Raw genomic sequence first — 23,655 nt, 5'->3', positions numbered from 1 at the left:
ACTGGGTTTCCCAGGCGTCATTCTTCTAGCGGTCCATATAAAATCCTCTTCTCCTCCTTTTCCCGTTTTCTGAAACTAGGGTTTCTGCTTGTTGCTCGCCGTTCGAAGCCGTCGCAGCCGATTCTTCAATCTTCAAGATGGTAACTGATTTCTTCCTTGATGTGATTTCGATTTTGTATATTTTCTGGGGACTTGTTTTTGTTATTACGGAATCGACTGATTCTTGTTTTGGGAGGTTGTGTTGTGATGTGAGTTTTCTTCAATGTGCGCAGCCGTCTCACAAGACCTTCATGATTAAGAAGAAGTTGGCGAAAAAGATGCGACAGAACAGGCCTATTCCTCACTGGATTCGCCTGAGGACCGACAATACCATCAGGTCTTTACTCTTCCTTTCTATTTTCCTTCGTATTATCATCTCCGTACTTCTAAGTTTTGATTCTAAAGCTGCATTTTGATGTGTTCTTCAGGTATAATGCGAAGCGAAGGCACTGGCGCCGCACTAAGCTCGGATTTTGAGGTGTTTTGCTTATGATTTGCTCTTCACCCTTCGCAATTGTTTTGAACCTTTTTAAGCGTTAGTTGGAGAAGACAAAGGATATTGAGTAATTTCAATTTTAGATTAATCTCGGCTTTATTTTGTTGACATTATCGTAGTTCAGTTTGATGCTTTTTGTTTTAATGGAAATACGAAGTTTTATTATGGTCTTGATTTCTCCTTACTCCTAGAGTATGAAATGAGAGGAGCTTGCTACCTTTATTTCTACCGATTTAGCATTTTTTTTATCATTATATTCCCTGCCTGGTTGCTTTAGTTTGCATTTTTTGCAAACAAAATTTGGCTGGTAGAACTTTGTCACTTGATTTATGTCTACAGGTCCATTTATATTTTATTTAATAGATTCAAAGATCTCAATAATACCTTGCTCTAGATACGGTATTAATCTCCCATCTTTGATTTCTTTCTATTTTGGTTATTGAACTTTTGAATTCCAGTATGAACTTCCATTCATTTTCTGTTCTAATCTCTATACTTTTTTAAGTTTTGTTAAAAGGTCTTCAACTTCGATTATACTTCATGTTTGATTTCACTAGTAAAGATTATCAAGTTTTTACTGTGAAACTGAACTATGATAGTTGAGCTAGCAAGTAAAAAGACTTGTGGATGGTAAATTATGTCATTTATGGGGTTTAAAGTTTGAGAATCAAGAGAACAAATAGCAAGTTATTTGCCCTCCCGAAATTACAAAGTTATGAATAGTGATTTCAGTATGCACGATAAATTTGGTTTCAGTTTTCAACAATTTTTTTGAAAAAAAAGGTTCAAACTGTTTCAGAAACAACTTTAAGAAAATTCCTTTGTATTCTATTCTGATATAGAATGATTTTTGTTTTACGTAAATATTTCATCTTTCTGTATCTGTGGTGATGAACTTGTGTGTTCTAGGTGGAAATTTGCACATCCAATTTATATAGGGAAAGATTATTAACCGTTATTGTTTCATCTTTCCAATTTATACCGTTCAGGTTGGCTTTTTGTTTTTGTATATTGGACCAAGTGGAAAATGTGATATTACATGCATATGTGGTGATTAGCTCATGAATGTGTCTTGTATTTCACAGCTGTGATTTTGGTTGCAGCGTTTAGCAAAATTGGAAAGCAATGAAATCACACACCAATAGAAGAATATGGTTTAGAAGATCGCATTAGTTTTTTGTTCAAAATTGTGTTTTCAACTGCCAAAATTACTGCAAAAATGAATCAACTATTCACCAATCTATTGGTTAATTTGTGTTAACTGATAGTTCCTGTTCTTTTAGCCGTCTTTTTTCGTCGGATGGAAGGGACTACGAAGTATTGTTCTTACTTCTTAAGTTAGGCAAGGGACATAAAATTCTTCTCAATCTGTGATTTGATGAAGGATTTGATGGACTTTATCTTAATATTAATTGGAGTTGTTTCGTGTCCAGTATTTGATCTTGTCAGATATATGTTTTCATGGCTTCTTGTGCATGTTTATAATAAGTTAAAATCCATCCCAACTTGTGATCTTGCCATATTTGTTAGTTCACCATACCATAAACTCGAAGAAAGAAAGAGATTGAATTATGTGTAATCAATTTTACTGTTAACTTCAGGAAATTAATGGATTAATAACAAACTGAGATTAAAAGTTTTAACTTTAAAAACTTGATGAATTTAGGTTGAATTCCACAAAAAAAAAGAAAAAAAATCTTTTTGCACTTTGTTTCAGCAAATCCTATTGACCATGGTAGTTTTGAATTTTTTGAAATAAATGACCCTATTGAGTTCGGCCATACCCTTTTTATTTCTATATTGCAACATTGGATCTTAAGGAAGTAGTTAATGTCTTATCTACTTTGTTATATTTAGATAGACATTTTTGTTATAAATTACTTTCCTTACCAATAATTGTGCTTTTGAAATTTTAAATAGAACCTAGCTAGAGCTACTACGTGATATTCCTTGCATCTTCTTATAACACATTTATTTAAAAAATTGTAACTACAAATGATTATTAGTTTAATTATATGTAAATATGGAATATAACGATTCTTAGACCATATTCAATATTTTGTTCATCCAATTATTATTATTTTGATCAATGATATGTATAGAATTACAAATTAAATTAACAATTCAAACAAGTATCAGAATTTGATGTTATAGTAAGTTGTACAATATGATATATATTGTAATTGTGAATGTTAATTTGAGTATAGTTCAATTGATTAAAGTATATTTTTCTGACCCAGAGTGATTTCAATCCTCCTTTTTATAAAACGGTTCAAATAACAATTAATTGCTTTGTTTGAATATGATATTAAACAGTAGACAAATCATGGTTTCATGGTGTCGTGGTTAGCAGCCTGGACTTTGAATCCAGCGACCTGGGTTCGACTCCCGATGGGACCTACCTTCAATTGATTGCAATTAACATAATTAGTTTACTGCTTGCAAATAATTATAAATATTTTAGGCTGGGTTCGACTCCCGGTGGGACCTACCCTCTATTCATTGCCATTAACATAATTAGTTTACTGCTTACATCATCTTTTCAGCCGAATAAACCTCATTTTTTCATCATCTTCTTCTTCTTTTTTCAATAAAATGCTTGATTCTTTTTACTAAATTGCGTGGCTTGAATTTGGTCAAATAGTTTTAAAAAAATTAAATTTGTTCCATATAATTTAGTTAGACCCACAAATAATTCATTAACTATTTTTTATACACTAGAAAAGATCCACCCATTTCTTTTTTGTTTCTTTTCTTTACTCAATCTTAAACTTGCTATAGTCAACTAACCAAATATAAAACATGACATGAAGAATGAGACTAAACCATTTAAATTAAAATTTTTAAAATTTTGAAAATGAAAGGTGGGCCAGGCATCAAACCAGGAGGATAATGCTTGGAGGTTAAATAACAGTCGATCAAAATCAACAGACACGTGGCTTCATCTCCAGACACGAATCCAATTGTCCATTATATCCTTCTCAAGCAACCACAATTACCATTTCAGCCCCAAGCACACAGAGAACAGATCCAGCGTCCCCCGTGGTTCGCAGCAAAATCCCCCCTCCTCCTCCATAAACGATTGCTCCTCCTCGGACTCATCGCCTTTTCTCCTCCGCCACCAACCGCCTCATCTCGCCGTCGTTGAAACTTCATTACTGCTGATCCGGTTTCCATTCAGGTCTGTATCAAGTTATAACTTCATCGATTTGCCTTTCTGTTATATTAATTGTTCTTGCTTGCTCCATTCCTGAGCTTTTTTCTTCTGACGTGAATTTAGATGGCGTCGTCTGTGCTCTCTCTTGCTTCCGCTTCACTTTCCACATTTGATATCAACAAGGTTTTCTCTACCTTACGCTCGCAATCGCTGTCGTTTTTACCATATTGGTCACTAGAAGGCATGTTGTGGATTATAACTAATGGCGAACAATTGTGCATTCTGTTCCTGTACACAGGGGAAGTTGAGCCTTGGAGCTAACTGTCTAAGTTTTGATCGCGACAAAAACCATTCATTTGCGCAGACCAGGGTATGCTTACTCACTTCTATTTCTTTCTATATCAAAATCGATTACTTCACTTCTCTTCAGTCAGTTGCTCATCGTTGTTTTAATTTCTTGTGCCTACGGTAGTATTTAAAAAGAAAAAAAAAATCTCTGTTTTGTGTGTGTATTCATCTATTAGATTGAGTGTTTACATGTGTCCTCTTTGTATGCTGTCTTATCTCTGAAGGAAATCTGTGCAACCGCTATCATGATTCATGGACATATAATGAGGTGTTAGTTGTACTTATCTTTAAATTTTCTTGCTTATTTTGGTAGTTAGAGTTAGTGAAGTGTATGGTGGAGTAGAGTGCAAGGAAGTGAAAGGCGGATTGATACAGTACCATTTTTTGATTTTCAGTCCTTGAGCAGGATATCTATGGTTGCTTCTGTTAATGTCTCTCGGTTTGAGGGGATAACGATGGCCCCTCCTGATCCAATTCTTGGAGTTTCTGAGGCCTTCAAAGCGGATACGCATGAAAAGAAGCTTAACTTGGGAGTTGGTGCGTATCGTACAGAAGAACTACATCCTTATGTGCTTGATGTTGTGAAGAAGGTCAATATCCTTATCCGATTCTTAATTGGATTTTATTAATTAAGTCTTTCTATTTTTAGTTCTATTCTATTGAACTTTCCTTCTTTGATTAAACAGGCTGAGAATCTTATGTTGGAGAGGGGAGATAACAAAGAGGTACATTCATGGTGCTGAAAATGAATGTATTATTTGAAGTTCTTATGCAACTCAAGGATTTTGTATTTTCAATATGTAGTATCTCCCAATTGAGGGTCTGGCAGCATTTAACAAGGCAACTGCAGAATTATTATTTGGAGCTGACAACCCAGTCATCAAGCAGCAACGTGTATGTAAAACGGCTTGAGAATTCATTTCTTTCTATATTAATAGAATTTCACTTAATGAAAGAATAAATGCAATTAAGGCATATTGCTCCTCCCCTAGAGTTTAGAAGTTGAATCTCCCATCCCCACATTTGTTGTACTAGAAAAAAGAGAGTCATCGATGCTGTGAAATGTGATCCCGTTTTCTTTTATTCATTTCATATTCTCCTAGGTTGCAACTGTTCAAGGTCTGTCGGGAACTGGTTCTCTTAGACTAGCTGCAGCTCTTATAGAACGATACTTTCCTGGTGCAAAAGTCCTTATATCTTCTCCAACTTGGGGTTTGTATCGACACGTTTACTTTACTACTTTTTTTTCCTTGGTTCTTGGAAATCTAATTTTCTCGTGGTTGGAAAATTTTCATTGCAGGGAATCATAAAAATATTTTCAATGATGCAAGAGTTCCGTGGTCTGAGTACCGTTATTATGACCCTAAAACAGTTGGTTTGGATTTTGAGGGGATGATATCTGATATTAAGGTTACTGCCTGACTATATAATTTTCTCCTTGTGATATTTTTCTTCAGGTGCTAGTTTCCAATTTTTTTCCAAAATATTCCAGCTCATTGTATTGATGATTTTATTGCTCTATACATTGTCTTTCCACCCTCATCTTCCAGGCAGCACCTGACGGATCTTTTGTGTTGCTTCATGGTTGTGCTCACAACCCAACTGGCATTGATCCAACACCTGAGCAGTGGGAAAAAATTGCCGATGTCATTCAGGAAAAGAACCACATTCCATTTTTTGATGTTGCATATCAGGTACTACTACTGACTGTTGCTAAAGAAAACAGAAACCATAATATTTTGTTGTAACTTGGAGTTAGGTGCATCTATACACAGTTATGTCTATGAATTTGCTCATTTTTTGTCGGCATGCCTCCTAAAATTTGAGTGGTGATAATGGCCTGAAAAGTTTAGATTTCCATATAATTGGAATACTGCAAAAATAATTGTTCAAAAGAACCCTCTCTGGATAAAAATTTTCCTTTCGTTTGCTAGGGATTTGCTAGTGGAAGCCTTGATGCAGATGCAGCATCCGTTAGGCTGTTTGCTGCTCGTGGTTTGGAGCTTCTGGTTGCTCAATCATATAGTAAAAATCTTGGTCTTTATGCTGAAAGGATTGGGGCAATCAACGTTGTCTGCTCATCAGCAGATGCAGCAGCAAGGTACAGTGAACCAAATTTTATGCACTGTTCATTCCATGACTTTTTACATTTGTTGTCATTCCTGTGTCCAAATTGTTGTCTGCAAATGCATAAGAACTTAAGTAGAGGTTTGCTGGTAAGAACCTGGCTTAATATATAATATTGTATTACTGCACAAAAAAGAAATTGAAATAGGCGCTTCAATTTTCAGTTTTTTTAGTTAATCAAATTATTTTTTATTGGTTCATTCTGATTAATCATTCCTAATTCTCATGATGACTAATGTACTGAGTTGATTGTTCTTTTTCGCCTTGAAGTCTGTAGCTTGTGGAAGTGGTCCTTTTTGTTTTATTGCTATAAATTCCTAATGGGAACCTTTATGTTTTTAGAGTAAAGAGCCAGCTAAAGAGACTTGCTCGACCAATGTACTCAAATCCTCCAGTTCATGGGGCTAGAATTGTTGCTAATATTGTTGGAGATCCAGCCCTATTTAACGACTGGAGAGCAGAAATGGAAATGATGGCTGGAAGGATAAAGAATGTTAGGCAGAAGCTCTATGATAGCCTCTGTGCAAAAGATAAAAGTGGGAAAGATTGGTCCTTTATACTCGAGCAGATTGGCATGTTCTCATTCACAGGCTTGAGCAAAGTTCAGGTAATTGTTATGTAGATTCACTTTTATCTATTGTTCACCAAAACAATATACAGTAGTTTCCACATCTCGGTCCAATAAATTCTTAATATGGGAAACAATACTAGCCTTAACATATCCTACCAAAACTGATTGTAACAGTGAAACCTGTTCTGAATTCTTTTTCGTTATTAGCAAAATGCATTTTCATAATATATTGCTTTGCATTCTTTATGTTGAAGCAGAGCGATAATATGACAGACAAGTGGCATGTGTACATGACAAAGGATGGACGGATATCTCTGGCTGGATTATCTTTAGCTAAATGTGAATATCTCGCAGATGCCATCATCGATTCATTCCACAATGTAAGGTAAAATGGATATCAGATAGGTATATAAAATAAATATATTCTTCAAAGTTTTGTTTTCAAGTTCTATGTTCATCCGAGATCGAATGGGACTTCTTAATCGAGTCTAAGTTCAACTTAAACATTGATCTAAATTTTGTAATAAAGTGGCTGAGTGATAGTCAGAATTCTTTGATCGAAACCAAGTTGAAGCAATCTGTAATATTTCTTAGTACTTATTGATGGTATTTTCATGTTTGAACTTTTCATCGATGGTGCCAGTTCTTTTACTTCTGACCATAATACACATTTTAGGTTAGTTTGAAATTTTACATCTTATCAATATCTTGTAGAAAAATTTTACACTATTACAGATTTTGATGAGAAACAGTAACATAACCTCCTCGGGGTCCAAACCATTATGGCAAGGCAAACAGGATTTTAGGAGAAAGTAGGGTTTCAAGGTGAGCCTTGCCTCAAAATTGTACACTTTTTATTGTATCTGTGGAGGATAAATAAATGTAGTATATAACATTCCAAGTTTCCATCAGTCCTCTCACGGATTTCAACCGAGCACCCAAAGCAATTGCTTTTCACATCATCCACTGCAGTCTGCAGCAATCATATTTGCAGAAATTATAACAAATATGATTGAAAAAATCCTCCGTTTGAGCATTGAAGAGCCCTGAAATCACTGCTGTATATCATAATCGCTTCTCTTTATTTCACTTCTTCCTATCAAACGATACTTAAGCTGGAGCCACAGGAGGTTGTTGTGTCGGTGATCTGAGCGTCCCTCCAAGCTCGACGGGAACAAGAGGAATAAGAGAGTGCAAAACATCGGTTATTAGCGGGCGATAGCTTGGTTCGGGCTGCACACACAGCACAGCAACGGCAGCAACCTATGCAACCCACAGAAAGTTGCAACTTTTAATTCTCCATGGTTAGTCAAAGTAGTAACCAGTATTGAGAGTTTGATTGACGAACCTGAAATAAGTGCTTCGTATCCATTGTGTTTTTAATCACTGGATCGACAATATTGGGCAACTTCGATCTATCGGTGAGCTGAGGCATTGCCTGCAAAAAAATTTGCCAAATTTCATGTTATGTAAAGAAGCATGTTGAACGTCATAAGAGGCTTGGTTTAGCAAGAGCTCTACCCATGTGACAATAGATTGACATTGAGATGGTGCCAGTTTTTCGACGGGCCTTCTTCCTAAAAGAAGCTCCAAAAGCACAACTCCGAAAGCATAGACGTCACTCTTATCAGTCAATTTACCTAGACAAGTAAAAGAGAGCTCTTTTTTTTTTTTTTACTGTAACTAATATATAGTTAAAAACCAAACACATGTATTTTAGAAATCTTAATCCAAAATATACCAACTAGGGGAGGGGAGACTAAACCAAATTCTTATATTACTTGCTCTCTTTTTCTTGTCTCTTGTTTTGGTTGCATGCTACTAAACCTTTTACAAGTGAGACTAGATTCCAAGACAGATAGCATGGCCCACCACTCTAATTATATTACCTTTATCTTCTGGAAAAAGGAAAAATTAAAAAAGGGCTACTTATATCTTTTTCAGCTGTGCAAAAAGTATTGGGTTTTAGAGATAAAAGGTTAAGCAAATTGAAACATGATAAGACCCTTTTAACAGTTTAAAAGACAAACAGTAAAGTATAGTTACATTCTTAGAACATTAAAACATTTTATTGAATTTTTCTGATGGTATTAAAGATAAAAGACTAAAATTTCTGTTAATAAATATTAATCAATTTCTGGTTGAATTTGACATACCATCCAAAAGATATTCGGGAGCTACATAACCCATCGTCCCAGAAATCTTTATCTCGTTCTTGTTTTGTGCTCCAACAATCACAGACAGGCCAAAATCAGAAAGCTGAATCCACCAAAAAAAGAAAAGGAAAAATAGAAGAATTTTAGCTCTCTCTTTCACTGATTCCTCCTTCAAATAATTGAGGGCCTAGCCTGTTTCTTTTCAAACAAAAAGCTGTAGATTGGACTCTTTTCAAACTCTAAATGATGCATTATTTTACCTTGGAATTGAAGTTTGCATCCAAAAGAATATTGGAGGATTTCAGATCTCTATGTATGACTGCTGGCTTGCAGTGCTCGTGTAGATATTCTAATCCTCTGGTCAAACAATTTTCAAATATCAGAAAACACACAAAAGTACAAACCCAGTTGAACAGATCTTGTAAAACTTAAACCCCTCCTTCACCTTGCTGTATCCAGAGCAATCTTCATGCGCATGTGCCATGTTAATGCTGCGCCATGTGAAGGCCCTATAAAACATTTCAGAGAACTCTGAGCAACACAGACCATGTAATATAAATTATAATCGTGCCCAAATTAATAAATAAACTACAAAAATGGTGTAAGAAGAGAAGAGCCTCTGATTTGGGGGTTTCACCATGTAACAGTGTCTCCAGCGATCCATTTTCCATCAATTCGTAAACAAGAAGCCTTGATTCGCCGTGAATGCTGTAACCCAGTAGCCGGATGATGTTTAAGTGTTGGATTTTGCTCAACAGATCAACTTCATTCTGTAAATTTCAAGGAATGGAGTTCAGTTTTCTTGTGGGTTTCTCAAGATATGAGCAAAGAAGAAGATGATGGGGAAAATACAGTACCTCGAATTCTCTCTCGGAATCCTTATCGGTGCATTCCAGTTTCTTTACAGCAACGAATAGGTTATCATCCAATTTAGCCTTGTAAACCCGTCCAAATCCACCCTCGCCCAGAATTTTACTTTCCTCGAAAATGTTGGTGGCCTTTTCCAGATGTTCGTAGTCAATTGTTGGGACAGACGCTTTATTGTAACCCACCATTTTGTTGGAGCTGAACTTTCGCAAAATTGGAGCTAACCCAACGAGACCCTTCTCGGCATCTTCTTCAAAATCCAAATTCCGGGAAGAAATAAGATGTTATTTGAGGGAATTAATCGATTCAACCCCACTAAAATGGCGGATGAATGACCCAATTGAACTGAAAATGGGTTTTGTTGAGAAGCGAGTTTTACCTGAACTCCGAACGTTTCGTGAGTTTCTTCTTTGATAAATCCAGAAACAGAGTAAAGCCACTGCAACTACACCAAACGAAGAACACGCAATGAGGGCAATTACAATTTTCCTGTGAGCTTCATTTCTCAAGTCCTCCATTACCCTAGAAACTCCTGAGAACAAGAGAAGAACAGTTAAGAGTTCATCACATCACAACGATTTCTCCAATTGAACCCATTAGAAGTTCATTTCAGTGAGAGAACAGAGATCTGAACTGTACCCACCTGGGGAAGAAGCAGCCATTGAAGCCGAAAATGGAGAAATGGGAGAGAGCGAAGGAGGCAAAAGGGGACGAAGAAGAAGAAGGGGTTGTTGTTGTCCCGAAAAAGAGGCACCCACCAAAACAGAGCGAAGAAGGGCGACAGGAAGGAGATGAAGAAGCTTCATTATCTCACTTTCTTTCCTTTTTTTCATTTTGGGGATTACGAGCATATGAAGTTATTGAGAAATAGAGATATGGGTGTCGTCTTGTGGGATTTCTAACGGAAGATAGAAGAGAGAGAGTGAGATTTTGATTTTGGGATCGGAATTGGAAAGGACTTGTGTGTTGTTCTTGTCCCAAAAGTCTTCCCTCGAAACAAACTTTCTTCCCCCTTTTTCTTCTTTCTTTTGAGCAAAAATGTGCACACATACAGCTGATTGTGGGCTTCCTCAGCTGCACACCATACCAATCATGTGAGCAGTTATTGGGAAAAAGCTTTTAAAATTCCATGACTGTGAGAACTCTCTCTCTCTCTCTCTCTCTCTCTCTTCTTGATTCCATGGACAATTACAGTGAAGGAGGAGGGAGAGAGAATCATTCGATAACTAAAACCCAAGAAGCGGAATTGAAAATTCATTTCCAATTTCCAAAAAGATCCATGTTTTAAGTTTTGACACAATTTTGGCATCGTGGTCGTTGGCTAGTCAGATAAATTTCATGACTTTGTAGTTGCTTTGCTTCTTAATCGATTAATCAGTGATTAAATAAGCTCTTGTCCACTTCTGGTGTTCGAGAAAAGAGAAGGGGAAGATTAAAATGTAATTAATGAGCAACATCTAAGTAGGAATATGATTTAGTATCTCTAGAACTGGCTTATTACTTATTTGCCAAAGTTTGATGTGGAAAATTTGGCCAATCTTAGTATATGTGTGGTGGTACTTTTTATTCAAAGTTTAAATACTATTCTTTCTTTCTTTCTTTTTTTTTTTTTACTCAAATTATTAAAGCATCTCTAATAGAGAAGTCATGAGTTCGAACTCCCATCTTGATATATAAAAAAAAATACTATTTTTTTCGCCTGTGTTACTTTGGTCTCTCTACTTTCATTTTTTTTTTTTAATTTTTTCATTCTGGTATCTTTAAAAAGTAACTATTTTAATCTCTTAATTTCTACTTTTCTCTCATTTCTTTGGATCATAATTTTAACCTTCACTTCACACATTAGATTTCTTGAAGCTATAAATGTGTAGCACAGTGTTCTCAAAATTTATAAAATTTGTGTTAAAATTTTGCAAATAGAGACCATGTTGGTCATTTTTAAAATATAGAGACCAAGTTGAATGTTTCAAAAATATAATAATTAAAATGGACATCTTGATATTACATGGACTAAGATTAGTGATATGAACCACCCTAGGACTTCAAATTATGGTAAACTTTCCAATTTTATCACATTAGAAAGGATTCAAACATATTTTTAATTGTTGTGAATTTTTTTTTCCTTTTTTAGTACAACATGTGGAGGTGCGGGATCGAACTCACAACCTCTTGGTTGTAGATATATGTTAATTATTACTGAATTATGTTCACTCGTTTTGTCTTAATTATTATGAGGTTGTTAGATGCTAAAGTCTATTAGAGTATAGCATGTTAAAGTAACTCCAATTGAGAATTAATGGTAGAGAAAATGAAAGAAAACAATACAACTTTAATATGTATCTAGATTCTAGAATTGCATCCATTCCTATTTAGTAGGATTGAGAATATGAAAATGTCACCTGTCGTACCAGTCTTTATCAAATAATAAAGTTTTTTTTGGAGGAACTGCAATGAGAATTTAATGAACTAATAGAAAATTTTGAGATATGGTTAGGACTTGTGGGAATAAAAACCCTATATTAAAGTCTAGTTAATTTGCAATGAGAATGACATAGGTTTGAAATACGTATGACATAATCATAAAAATTTTATGATCGATAAGAGTTGAAGCATGCTATCATTTATATATCAGTATGTTTGATTTAAATACGGTATCAGAGAAGGATTTTATTTTCTACCAAAGAAGGTATACTTTTTTTAGTCCAAAGTTGGAGGAAGATGGGTTGGAATTTTTTTTTTTTTTCAGAAGAGGTTCGAAACTTTTAACCTTTATGAGATATTATTACAAATATCTAATTAACTAATTGATAAGGGATTGGCTTAAAATGCTAAATGATGGTTATGTAATTGGGCAGTAAGAAACGTATGCCTTTTACCATTAATTTTTTGACATATGGGAGAGAGAAACATTAGAAATTAGAAAGGCATAAAAAAAAAAGAAATTATAAACTTCTCTTCTTTTTTTTTTTTTGAAAATAAATACATGTCAAAAATTAGCCATGGACGGCCATAATTCTCTTGTTTCTTTTTTCTCATGGTTCTTTTTTTAATTTTTGTGAGGTATTGTCTGCACAAATTTATGATACAAAATATACAACTCTATGTCACCAACTCCATTGGCTATTGAATAATTTTCATTTTAATAGCTAAATGCAAATACAAATGTACTATGAAAAAAACATTTGTTTATTTCTTAGCTATAATAAAGAAAGGGAGAATATGGCTTAACTTTTCTTTTCCATTTTTGGACAAAAAGAATGTGGCTAACTAAACGGGACAAATTGATTGCATAATTTTGGAGTTTTTTAATTACAATATTATATATGTTTTCACCTCCAATATTTCATGTCTTGGAAACGAATAACCCATCGTGTTAGGTAAATTATTGTTTTTTTTTTAAGAAAATAAAAAGAGAAAAGTCAGCTAGCAACGACAAAACATTCAGCTGACCGGTGAATTTAGGCCCTCCTATTTAGCTAGTTTTTTTTTTTTCCTAATTAGTGAAACAAATAAGGTTGAATTTTGAATTCACCATATTTTAGTCTAAAATAGAAGGACAGTTAGAATTATGTTTAGATTGGCCTGTTTACGTAACTAATTATTACAATGAATGATTCTAATTTACTAAGAGGTAAAATACATTTTTGGTCCTTAAGGTTTGAGGTAGGTGTCTATTTGGTCCCTGAAGTTTCAAAATGAACGCTTTTGGTCTTTTGAGGTAGATGTGTCTACTTGGTTCATGAAGTTTCAAAATGAAGATATTTGGTCATTGAGGTTTAAAGTAGGTGTCAATTTGGTTCCTCAAGTTTTAAAATGAACACTTTTTGTCCCTAAAATTTGAGAAATAGTTCTAAATAGTCATTTATTTATTTTTTTACTTTTAATTAACTAATAATATTAAAATGATGTGGCAAATTGCAATTAAATTGTTTATTGTAGTTGTTGATGTGGCAAATTATATTAATTAAAAATATATGTGTAAGTGATTGTACTTTATCTCTCGTCTCCCCATCTCTTCCTCTCCCTTTCTCCTATCCTTTTCTAGCGACCACCACGTCTTTGTCGGACATATATCATTTAATTAATATAATTTGTCATGTCAGCAACTACAATAAACAATTTAAATGCAATTTGCCATGTCATTTTAATATTAGTTAATTAATAGTAAAAAAAAATTCATGGACCATTTAGAACTATTTCCTAAACTTCAAGGACCTAAAGTGTTCATTTTAAAACTTCAGGAACTAAGTTCAGGGACCAATTAAACACCTACCTCAAACGTCAGGATCAAAAGTGTTTATTTTGAAACTTCAGGTGACCAAGTAGACACCTACTTCAAATTTCATGGACCAAAAATATATTTTGTCCTTTATTAAAATATAGAATGTAATCAATTAGTGGGAACCACTTCAAACTTGAAATCACTGTGAAAAGGATATTTTTATTCTCATTCTTTATTTCAAACATACTACTTTTCAATAATTATTTTAATTTTTTACATTTTTTCTCCGGTCTATTAATTAAACTTATAACTTTTTAACCTATCATTATAATTTTAATTTAATTTCTTTAAGTATTTGAGTCAACATACACGCACTTCAATTTAAATCTCATCAGATGATTACACAACACGTACGTCTTTACGAAATGATATAATTTTATTTTAAGTAGAGGTTGCCACCATAAATTTGAACTCTTGATCCCAAAGTCTGTCTGATCTTTTTTCATTCTCTCCAATGTCATCTAGGTCAAATAACAATGATGACTTTCTTTCTTTTTGGCCGGAGTTACAATTCTCTAATATTATCCTTGATTTTGATAAGGTCTTCCTTGATCCTCCTTGTTTTGTAAGCTGAATTGTTATTGTGGAATATGATTGAAGTATTTGTTTTCTTTTCATTACTGTTTCTAATCCAATCCAACTTTGTATAGAAATGAATGAACATAAAACGGTAAATTTTGCACTAATTAATACGTAAATATGAACCTAGTTCGAGAGTAATTGATATATATTCTTTCTCTTGAAGTTAGAAATTCAATCGCGTGCACCCCGATTTATTTATTGTACTAGGTTGATAGTTACGAACTTTCGAGAAGTAAAAAAGAACGGGAAATTACGTTTCTGTATACTGTACATGTAAGGGACCCACTAGCAAAGGAATTTTGAAATTTATGTTATTTAAAAAAAAAATTGAAAATGTAGTAATTGGACGTTGATGGATCGGGTGGCAGTAGGGCCCAAGCCCAACAACCCTGTCACTTTAACCCGCCTTGTAGTTGTAGTTGTACGGCCACAAAAATATAAAAAGTAAATAAATAAAATTCCATTTTCTTGTATATTTTTAGTGAAAATTTTATAAAAGAAGGAGCAGCACACTCTTCCGACATACTGGCATGATCCTTTGTCATTCTTTAAATTTTATTGAACGATTTAAACTCTCCCAAAAAATATTTAATCAATACACTGTGTCATCTGTGAATAAATATATGCCACGTGGCAATGACATTGGGTACACCTCGAACCATCAAAAGGTTAAGAGGTTGGAGTCCACCTCAGACTACAAAGAAGTTGGAAGATATGAGTCTCCAAATATTCACACTTGAATTATTAGACATAATTGAGGTAGTTTCTTTTATCATTAGAACTCATCTCGACCCTAAACAAGGTTAGAGCTAACCTTTAACCCCAAAGATTTACAACTTTGGCAAGAGATGGTGGAATTCATCTCGACCACATGAGGTGGAACCCATGCATCCACACGAGGTTGGAACTCACCTCAGACACAAGACTACGAGATACGAGTATCCAACCAACGTGTCTCTAAGCACAACATATGACGTGCGAATATCCTGTTGACGTGTCTCCTGATGTACGATGGGAAACATTGAACCTAGGTATGAAACTACTAGATGGTACGATCGTCTCTTAGGTATGCTATAAATAGCAGAACTCGACACCCACCTCGATCTAAATAATAATTTAAGTATCATAATGTGTTAGGGCAGAATACCCACAATTACAAGTTCTCAACATAGATAATCACCTCGACTAAGTTACCACCACCTCATATCTAACCTAAGCAAAAGTTCACTTGTACGATTCTACTAAAATTATGCATCACATCCTCACTATGTTCAATTTGTTTTTTTTTTATAATTATTTTTTGTCAAATATAGTATAAAGATGCTCATAATTATTAGATTTAAATTTATAATGACAATGATGAGGCTATTTTTAAACTTTCTCCTATATTCGAAATATATATTACTTGTATTATGTTTTTATATATAAATACATCCTTTCAAGTCTAAGCGTTTGTTATTAAAAAAGAAAAAAGATGGGTCTAAATTCTGAAGCTTCGCCTTTTATTTTACTTTTATATTTGTATTTTTCAATATCTTATTTTGATTTCTAAATATCTAGCATACAAACTTTTGCTCTAAACATTATATTGAACTTATTAGAATATGTAGTTCTCAATCTTTTATATATATATATATATATATATATATATATATATATATATATTTATTTATTTATTTTAAATGCATTCTCAATATTATATGGGTCAATATATGTGACTATGCAGAGCTACATAAAATTTCAATTAAATACGATATGAAATTTTATTCACAAGTACCTACAAATAAAGTTGGTGTTATGGAGAACAAAAACGACCCGAAACGGGACAATGAGTTGAAGTCTGAGATCATTGATTGAGGGAGACCGGCCCGTGACATAACGGGCCGGCCCAAAGAACGACCTAACGTCGGGGCAGAGAACGAGGAAAGCGACTGACGGAGAACTAACCGAGCCAAGAGGGCTCGGTCCCGACTCCTGCTCGGTCTCGACCACTTCTCGGTCCCGACCCCTGCTCGGCCCACGGCCCAGCCCATGAATCTCCCGCCTACGATCTACGATCCCTCGGGCCCTGCAAAGCCGAATCAGGGTTTGGCTACGAAGGTTCTGGAATCATCTTCACGGCTATAAGTAGCAGTGAGATCCAACCCTGAAGGATAGGTGACTAATCCTTAGCTAATTGTTTTCTCAACTCTCCCTCGCTAACTTAAACATCGGAGCCCGTGTGACTAAGGTTACACCGGTTTAGATCGGTTTGATTTTGCAGGTATCGATTCCCTTATCATCGAGTTAGGTGTGTGCGAGAAGAAGAGTCGGAGGGTCAAAATCCATGCATCAACCGTTGGCACAAAAATAGTTTAAAATATAAAGATAAAATTAAATTTGAATTTATTTTTTAAAGTTTAGAGACCTATTAAACACAAAATTGAAAGTTTATGACCTTTTAGATACTTCTTATTATTTTTAGCTACCACTATAAAAATTTATAAGTTAAATTTGTAATTTTGCTTACCATTAATGAGGTGAGTTTATGAATATTTTAACGAATTAAGCTAAATAAAATTGGATAAATGAAGAGAATATTTGACGGTGGAGGGCATTGTTGAAAATGGTATCCATAGTAAAAGAAACGAGAAAATGTAATGGGATTTTGGGGACCATATAAAAAAAAATGGGTGTGATCCTAAATTATAAGGACAGAAAAGTCCAATGTGTGCGTCACACGCTTTTATTAAATTTGAAAAGAGATTTCAAATTCCAATTTCTAGAAATGGTTGGGAAAAAGTGAACGATGTTTTGGAAAAGCAAAAAGAAAGAATAAATAATAAACGACATCTTCCACGAACCGACACACACGTTCAATCTTCGACATGTCGTCCCACTTTCGGCCCATGACAACGCCGTGCTTTCTCAAGTCCCAGCCCAAATGGCCCATTTTCCAAATCCTGAAATCCGGCCAATAAATCCACGAGAGAATAAAACCATAGAATTAAAACGTTTATTGGCTGGAAGTTTGAATTAAACCCAGAGTTGACGTTGTTTGAATTGTAATTCTTTACAGAAATTTTAACTTAAAAATTTATTGAATTCGTCTAATTTTTGTTCCAAACAACTTAATTTATTCCAAAATATCAAGGCTGAATTTTGCCCCATCTTATAACTGTATAAGACTATAAGTGGAAGTAATGATGGATCATGATTTTTTTCGTCAACATCATAAAAGATAAATTGAGAGTCATCATTTTCTAAAACAATGTAACTGTATTTAATTAAATTTTACACTATCCTATATAAAAAATTAAAAAAAAAACTTTATATTTTTAAAGAATTAAAATCTTTATAATTTTTTTAAAGAATTAAATTTATTCTAGAATATTTATATATGTATATATGGGGTTTCCTCCCCATTGGGAAATCTCTACCCCGCCCAGTGCCATCCTTAGTCTTCAATATCTAGGTGTTTTTTTTCCAATATAATCTTTCTTGTTTAATGCTTTAATCTACAAAAAATGACCAATAAGCCAACTGAGGTCATCCAAAGCTCTTGAGCGGAAAACGATTCAGAAGGCTGAATCATTGAACATGAACCTTGTGAGTCCAACACATGGACTATGCACCATGAATCAAGTCCATGCAGTCAAACCAAGAGGTCAAGGAACACATGAGATCAACCTCATGGACAAAGCTTCCTATAATACTGACTCCACCTGTCCAGCCACATCGATCAAATCCATAGGTCAACTCCCTCGGACACCAGTCCATGAGATGAGTCCACTAGATTAGCCTCATTCTTTTGATTATTTTAAAGGTCTACCGACCCCAAATTAATGTTTCTCAAATTTTAGAAATTCAAAACAAAAAGATATTTAAAATCAAATCAATGTGCATTTTAATTGTTCTTTTAGGTTCTGTCAAATCTAGTAACTAAAAAAATGGTGAGAAAATTCTCCTAAATCAATTTACACATCAACAAAGTTATTGACCAATAAAATGTAATAAATACCTTATCCATAAATTGAATTATGACTTAATTTTAGAGAGAGATTTACTCTTTGAATTAAAAAAATATATATATAATGCATAATCTTGAATTAGAGTAATGTATTCTTTGCTCATATTGATTAAGGATATATCTTTAATAAAAAAAATATGTAAATTCAAATCTGATAAAATGGAAAAAAAAAACTAAAAGAATGATATCCTCCAACAATATATTCTTTTTTAAGAAAATAATAAAATCTAATTTATAATGGAGCATTAATTTTCAATCCCTATCATTTCATAATCAATATGCAATTTATAAGAAAGAATTCCACCATTATATATAAAATTAATAACTTTTCTATACTTATCCAACATAACTGACTCTTTAATACACGATAATAATATGTGATGTACAAAGAATAAAGACAAACTTCCTTCTCTACGAGCTAAAAGAAAAAAACAAACTTCCAAGCTTTAAGACGTAAAAATCGTCAATCAAAAAAAAAAAAAAGACGTAAAAATCGACCTAATTTTTTACCATTAAAATTGACGTTTAAAAAAATTACAATCAAAATTTATATAGGTGCAATATTTTACTTATAAAAGTTTGAGTTTAATTTTTATAATAAAAAGTTCAACAGTAATAATCAATATATTTTAAAATCGTTTGTAAAATTTATCAATTATTTTATTTTTTGTTCTCAGTAGGTTGAACCATTTGATATTTCATGAACAAAAGTAATATTTTGAATTTTAATTAATTAAAATGGAGCGACATTTCAACTTCTATTTTAACTAGCAAACTAATGCACTTTAGTAAATCGAAGAGTCCAATTCTACTCTATAGAAAACGTTTTTTTACAGCAACAAAAAGAATTATAAACTAAATACACATATTCCACCATTAATTTGCGAAATGATTTATTTGATTACTTTATTGTATAGTACTCATCATGATCAATAATGATTGCTAAAAGTGCAACTTTGAATTTTAAGTTTTTTTTCCCAATGACATTAACTCCTAGAAATCACGTCCAATATTTGAAATTTAAAATATACGATATTTTTATAAATACCTATTTATTTTATGTGATTTAGTATAATTTATAATTTCTTCCCAAACCATCCCATTTGCATTTAGCATGAGACCACAAAGAATGGGAAAAGTTATCTTTAATCCAAAATAAATATACGACTAAAAAAATGTGATCTTTTTCAATTATAATAAATCTAAAAACATTGTCAATAGATTAATGTAATTATTTTGAACGTTTGTAGCCCAAAAATAAAATACACAGTTCGGGCCCGGCCCAAGTGAAGCCCATAGTTAAAAACCAAACCTATATTTCGGCGATGCCACGTCGTAGGTGGGCCCGAACATTTAAAGAGGGGAAAGAAATAAAAAGGAAACCCGCTGTTTTCCCGTATTATGAATTACGATATGATTAAATTGAATTTAGAAAAAAGGAAAAGAAAAGAAAAGAAAAGAATAGTGAATACTGGAAAGAGGCGCGGGCCCCGAGGCCACGCCCCACCCACCCTCCCTTCTCTCCTCTTCTCTTCTCTAAGCCCACAATCAAAAAACGAATAACTGGAATCTCCTCTCCAGTTTCACTCTCTTCCTTTCAAAACTTCAAATCTTTCTCTCGAGATGGTGTTCAAGGACGAGTGGGTTAGCGCGGCCATGGCCGACGACAGGGTTGTGGTTGAGCTTCTGGTGCGGCTGAAGCAGTCACAGGCCTCTTCGTCGATGAAATCTCCGTTGCCCGCTGTTATTCCTCCCAGATGGGGTCTCAGGCAACGGCGTTCAAGGATTCTCTCCCCTTTCCGATACGATGCCATTGCCCACAAGAATAAGGACTCCACCTCCACCAGATGTAGTCCCACAACCCCACTCTCTTGGAGCGGCGACACCTCTCCCTCCGCCACCGCCGATGGCTTCGAAGAGTCCAGCCATCCCTCCCACCCCTCCAGATCCAAGGTTCTCTCTCGCCTTTTACTCCTCTCTCTGCTCTGTTATTTCGATTTCCTTATCTGGTTTTCGGTTCGCCCCGATCTTCGCCGTCGCGGTTTCTTTTTTGAGGATTTGCCGAATTTCTCCTCCTGCCCGATTCTGTAACCCCACGATATGAATTTCAATTTCCGTCCGCGTCCCGGGCGAGGACCCCACAATTCCCCCCTTTGAGCGATGACCCCTTTTCTTTCTTAATAGCGTTGGAATAATCGAGTTTAATTTAATCTATGTCAGAAATTGAAAGTTTCAGGACGGAACGGAGCCGGTAAGCACAGGATAGTGGTGAGGATCAGATCCATGGTCTGAGAACGGCGTTAGAGATAGGATGCCTTTGGTTTGGCTTTAGCAAAGTCTTTGAACAACAAACTGTGTTTGTTTTTTTGTTTATCTTGTGTTCTCGAGATCAGAGTAATTAGATTGTGCGCGTATGTCCCACGTTGATCCTTCCTAGAATCGGACGGCAGGAGTAGAACCATCAAGAGATGGTTTCTTTAGCCATTGTTTGATCCTTTTGGTTCTCAGATCTGAAGGTCAATAATCCCTTTTTTTTTTTTTTTTCTTCCTCTTCTTCTTGGTGGCAGTTGTATTTTTTTTTCTTATTTTAAATGCCATTAAATTGAATGAAGAGGCACGTGAAGGGTCACGCGAGCAATGAAAAGTAAGATTCTCGAGAAGAAGAAATTGGGTTTAGTTAGATTGATGAGAGCTACCATCCATGTTGGTTTGATGATGTGTCCTCTATTTACTGGTCACCGAAATTGAAAAAGAGTCCCACTTTTTTTTTCCTTTTTTGTCTGAATGCAATTCCAATTTTTGTTTTTTTCTCTGGAGCTACTGTATTGAGAAAACTGAAATCTGATGGGTTGACCTTTTGTGCAGGGCTATGGTACTACTAGTGAATTCAGTTGCAGCACTGCCATGGCCAAGAGGTTAAAGAGAAGAAAGGTAAAATTCCCATCTTTCTCAGTGTTAAAATAACTAAATAGTGTTGTATTTAGCCTGTGAGGAGGAGGGATTCTCTACTAATTATTTTAATGTAGTGTGACACTTTTGTTTGTAGTTTAGTTCTTTTTTTCTTTCTTACTTTGTTATTCTGAAATGCCCAAACTTTTCAGGCATTGGCTGATCTGAGAGTGGAGGAGTCTTTACTTTTGAAGGAAAGGGTACATCTGAAAAAGGTGTGTTTGCTGTACTTTTCCCAAGAGGGGTCCTGAATTGGAGAGAATCAGAGAAGTAGCAGTGTGATTGTGTGTTTGGAAATGTTTTTGCAATGGTTTAAAAGTGTTTGATTGATTAAAAATGGTTTTGGAGAGTGTTTTGAATTTGAACTTCTCAGATCTCTCCCCTTCTGAAAACTTTGAAAGATGCTTTAAAAAGTGCTTTTGAAGAAAGTAGTAAATTAGCGATCATTTGAAAGACACGACACTGTTTTCAAATTTCTCCACACACTGCCCATCAAGGTTTACTTTTTCTCTAAGAGAAATGGTGCTGCTGATTTATTGGATTTGTTTGATGAAAACTGGATCGGTTTTGAACAGGAGCTGGCAAGCTTACATGCGACTTTTAAGGAACAGACGACCAACAATGAGAAGTTGAAGAAAATGAAGGTGATTCAAAATTTTCCCCTCAGAAACCCGGATGAAAATTATTGTCTTAAATGTTAAGAAATGTGAGACCTCGATGATGCTCTTTTGCTAGTGTATGAACATTAAACATCTATGTTTTATTTCGAGTTCCGTGTTGGGGAGTTGCTTTTCCAGATCCAATCTTGCCTTATGACTCTTCTGATTTGAACTTTTTCTGTTGTTTCAGCTCAATCTGAATTTCAATGCATCATCAGATAGTATTTGTGATGAATCGAAGCAAGCAACTTCAAATCAACCATGCCAAAGCATGGATCCTACACCCGAAAAAATCCCAACTACATCACCAATACAAATCGTTCTTGGGAACAGTATGCAATCAGGAGCAACCAAGCCACATGAGATAAATCCAGTGGAAGAAGGTGGGTTCTTTCTACCAGATCTTAATATGATTCCTGCTGAGGACTGTCTCTGAGGCTCCCATAGCATGAGCTGAAGACATGTTTCGGCTCATCAAGGACGTTGCTTTCGAGATATAACGACTTATTCCGATGTCAAATGAAGAATGATTTGACTGGAGGTTGTTCTTGCAGAAGGATTTGCCCATATGATCGATCAGTCATTTGGCAACCTCGTGGGATTCAAATCAAATAATTTCGAAACTTAGGGACTTTCTTCTGTTGTTTTGAAATTATTTTGGGGCAGAATCCCTCAATTAAAATTCATTTCAAAAGTTGTAGGATCAAACATGTTTTGATTCTTTGTAGGTAAAAAGAAAAGTTAATCAAAACTTGTTCTAAGTTGTTGCTGTCTTGTTCTCCATCAACCCTTAACAAACCTTCAGATTGGTCTTCTTAACATATGATTTGATCTGATTTTGGTGGTGTTCTTCATTTTTTGTAAGAATATACGATGAAATCCACTTGATCGGCTAAGAATTCAAGAATTTGTTCCTCGTTTGATGGCTATTACTTCGGGGCTTTAGTGTAATTTGATCAAAGCAATCATTATAACTTAAATGAGGCAATGCATAACTTGGGGTACGCTGAAGTTGTCGATCACTTGCTATATTTTGATAATCAAAGGAAATTTTTGCTATATTTGATAATCAAAGAAAATTAAATTTAAGACTCCATATATAATCATTTTTGTTTTTGTTGTCTATTTTTAAAATTTAACCAAGAATAATTACTTTCACCTATGTATTTCTTTGTTTCCTTTAAAATCTAGGTTAAATTCTGAAGGGGAAAAAAAATATTTTTCAAAAACCTGTTTTGCTTTGGCTAAAAATTCAAATATAACTAAAGAGAGTGTGAAAATTTTGAAATTGCACGAAAAGAAACATAATTTTAAAAATAGAAAACAAAAAAGAAAAATGTTATCTAAGAACACTTAAAAAAAAATCTGTGTACAAACATATAAACAGTCATTCAGAAACGAGAATGAGAAATT

The 23,655-nt window shown here is 34.4% G+C and overlaps 4 protein-coding genes across 5 annotated transcripts; 3 read left to right on the top strand and 1 right to left on the bottom strand.

Annotated features, from left to right (window-relative positions):
* On the top strand, positions 1–700 carry LOC111004596 (large ribosomal subunit protein eL39z/eL39x). Its single transcript, XM_022275651.2, has 3 exons — positions 1–140; positions 273–376; positions 468–700. Exons 1-3 carry the CDS (start codon positions 138–140, stop codon positions 514–516), a joined length of 156 nt encoding a protein of 51 aa, XP_022131343.1. The 5' UTR covers positions 1–137; the 3' UTR covers positions 517–700.
* Positions 701–3,530: 2,830 nt separating this feature from the next.
* On the top strand, positions 3,531–7,368 carry ASP5 (aspartate aminotransferase 5). Its single transcript, XM_022275988.2, has 12 exons — positions 3,531–3,716; positions 3,816–3,875; positions 3,991–4,062; positions 4,436–4,630; positions 4,727–4,765; positions 4,845–4,934; positions 5,144–5,252; positions 5,341–5,450; positions 5,591–5,734; positions 5,975–6,141; positions 6,510–6,774; positions 6,996–7,368. Exons 2-12 carry the CDS (start codon positions 3,816–3,818, stop codon positions 7,125–7,127), a joined length of 1,383 nt encoding a protein of 460 aa, XP_022131680.1. The 5' UTR covers positions 3,531–3,716; the 3' UTR covers positions 7,128–7,368.
* A 170-nt stretch (positions 7,369–7,538) lies between these two features.
* LOC111004799 (putative receptor-like protein kinase At1g80640) lies at positions 7,539–10,926 on the bottom strand. Of its 2 annotated transcripts, none has more exons than XM_022275990.2 (10): positions 10,405–10,926; positions 10,141–10,293; positions 9,752–10,011; positions 9,532–9,664; positions 9,340–9,403; positions 9,155–9,251; positions 8,895–8,997; positions 8,260–8,378; positions 8,087–8,176; positions 7,539–8,001 (listed from the first exon to the last, which is right to left on the bottom strand). In XM_022275990.2, the coding sequence occupies exons 1-10, from the start codon at positions 10,610–10,612 to the stop codon at positions 7,849–7,851; spliced, it is 1,380 nt and encodes a 459-aa protein (XP_022131682.1). In that variant the 5' UTR covers positions 10,613–10,926; the 3' UTR covers positions 7,539–7,848. The 2 variants fall into 2 exon arrangements, with proteins under 2 accessions (XP_022131682.1, XP_022131683.1); XM_022275991.2 differs by having other exon boundaries at positions 9,752–10,008; positions 10,405–10,924.
* A 9,227-nt stretch (positions 10,927–20,153) lies between these two features.
* LOC111004554 (uncharacterized) lies at positions 20,154–23,078 on the top strand. The gene is made up of 5 exons (XM_022275595.2): positions 20,154–20,587; positions 21,500–21,565; positions 21,736–21,798; positions 22,159–22,227; positions 22,433–23,078. The coding sequence occupies exons 1-5, from the start codon at positions 20,258–20,260 to the stop codon at positions 22,676–22,678; spliced, it is 774 nt and encodes a 257-aa protein (XP_022131287.1). The 5' UTR covers positions 20,154–20,257; the 3' UTR covers positions 22,679–23,078.
* Positions 23,079–23,655: the final 577 nt, after the last annotated feature.

This window comes from Momordica charantia (genome assembly GCF_013281855.1).
Source record: "Momordica charantia cultivar OHB3-1 chromosome 8 unlocalized genomic scaffold, Mcharantia_2.0 BLBB01000008.1, whole genome shotgun sequence".
In the NCBI taxonomy this organism is placed as follows: Eukaryota; Viridiplantae; Streptophyta; class Magnoliopsida; order Cucurbitales; family Cucurbitaceae; genus Momordica; species Momordica charantia.
This window is presented reverse-complemented; position numbering and strand designations above follow the sequence as displayed.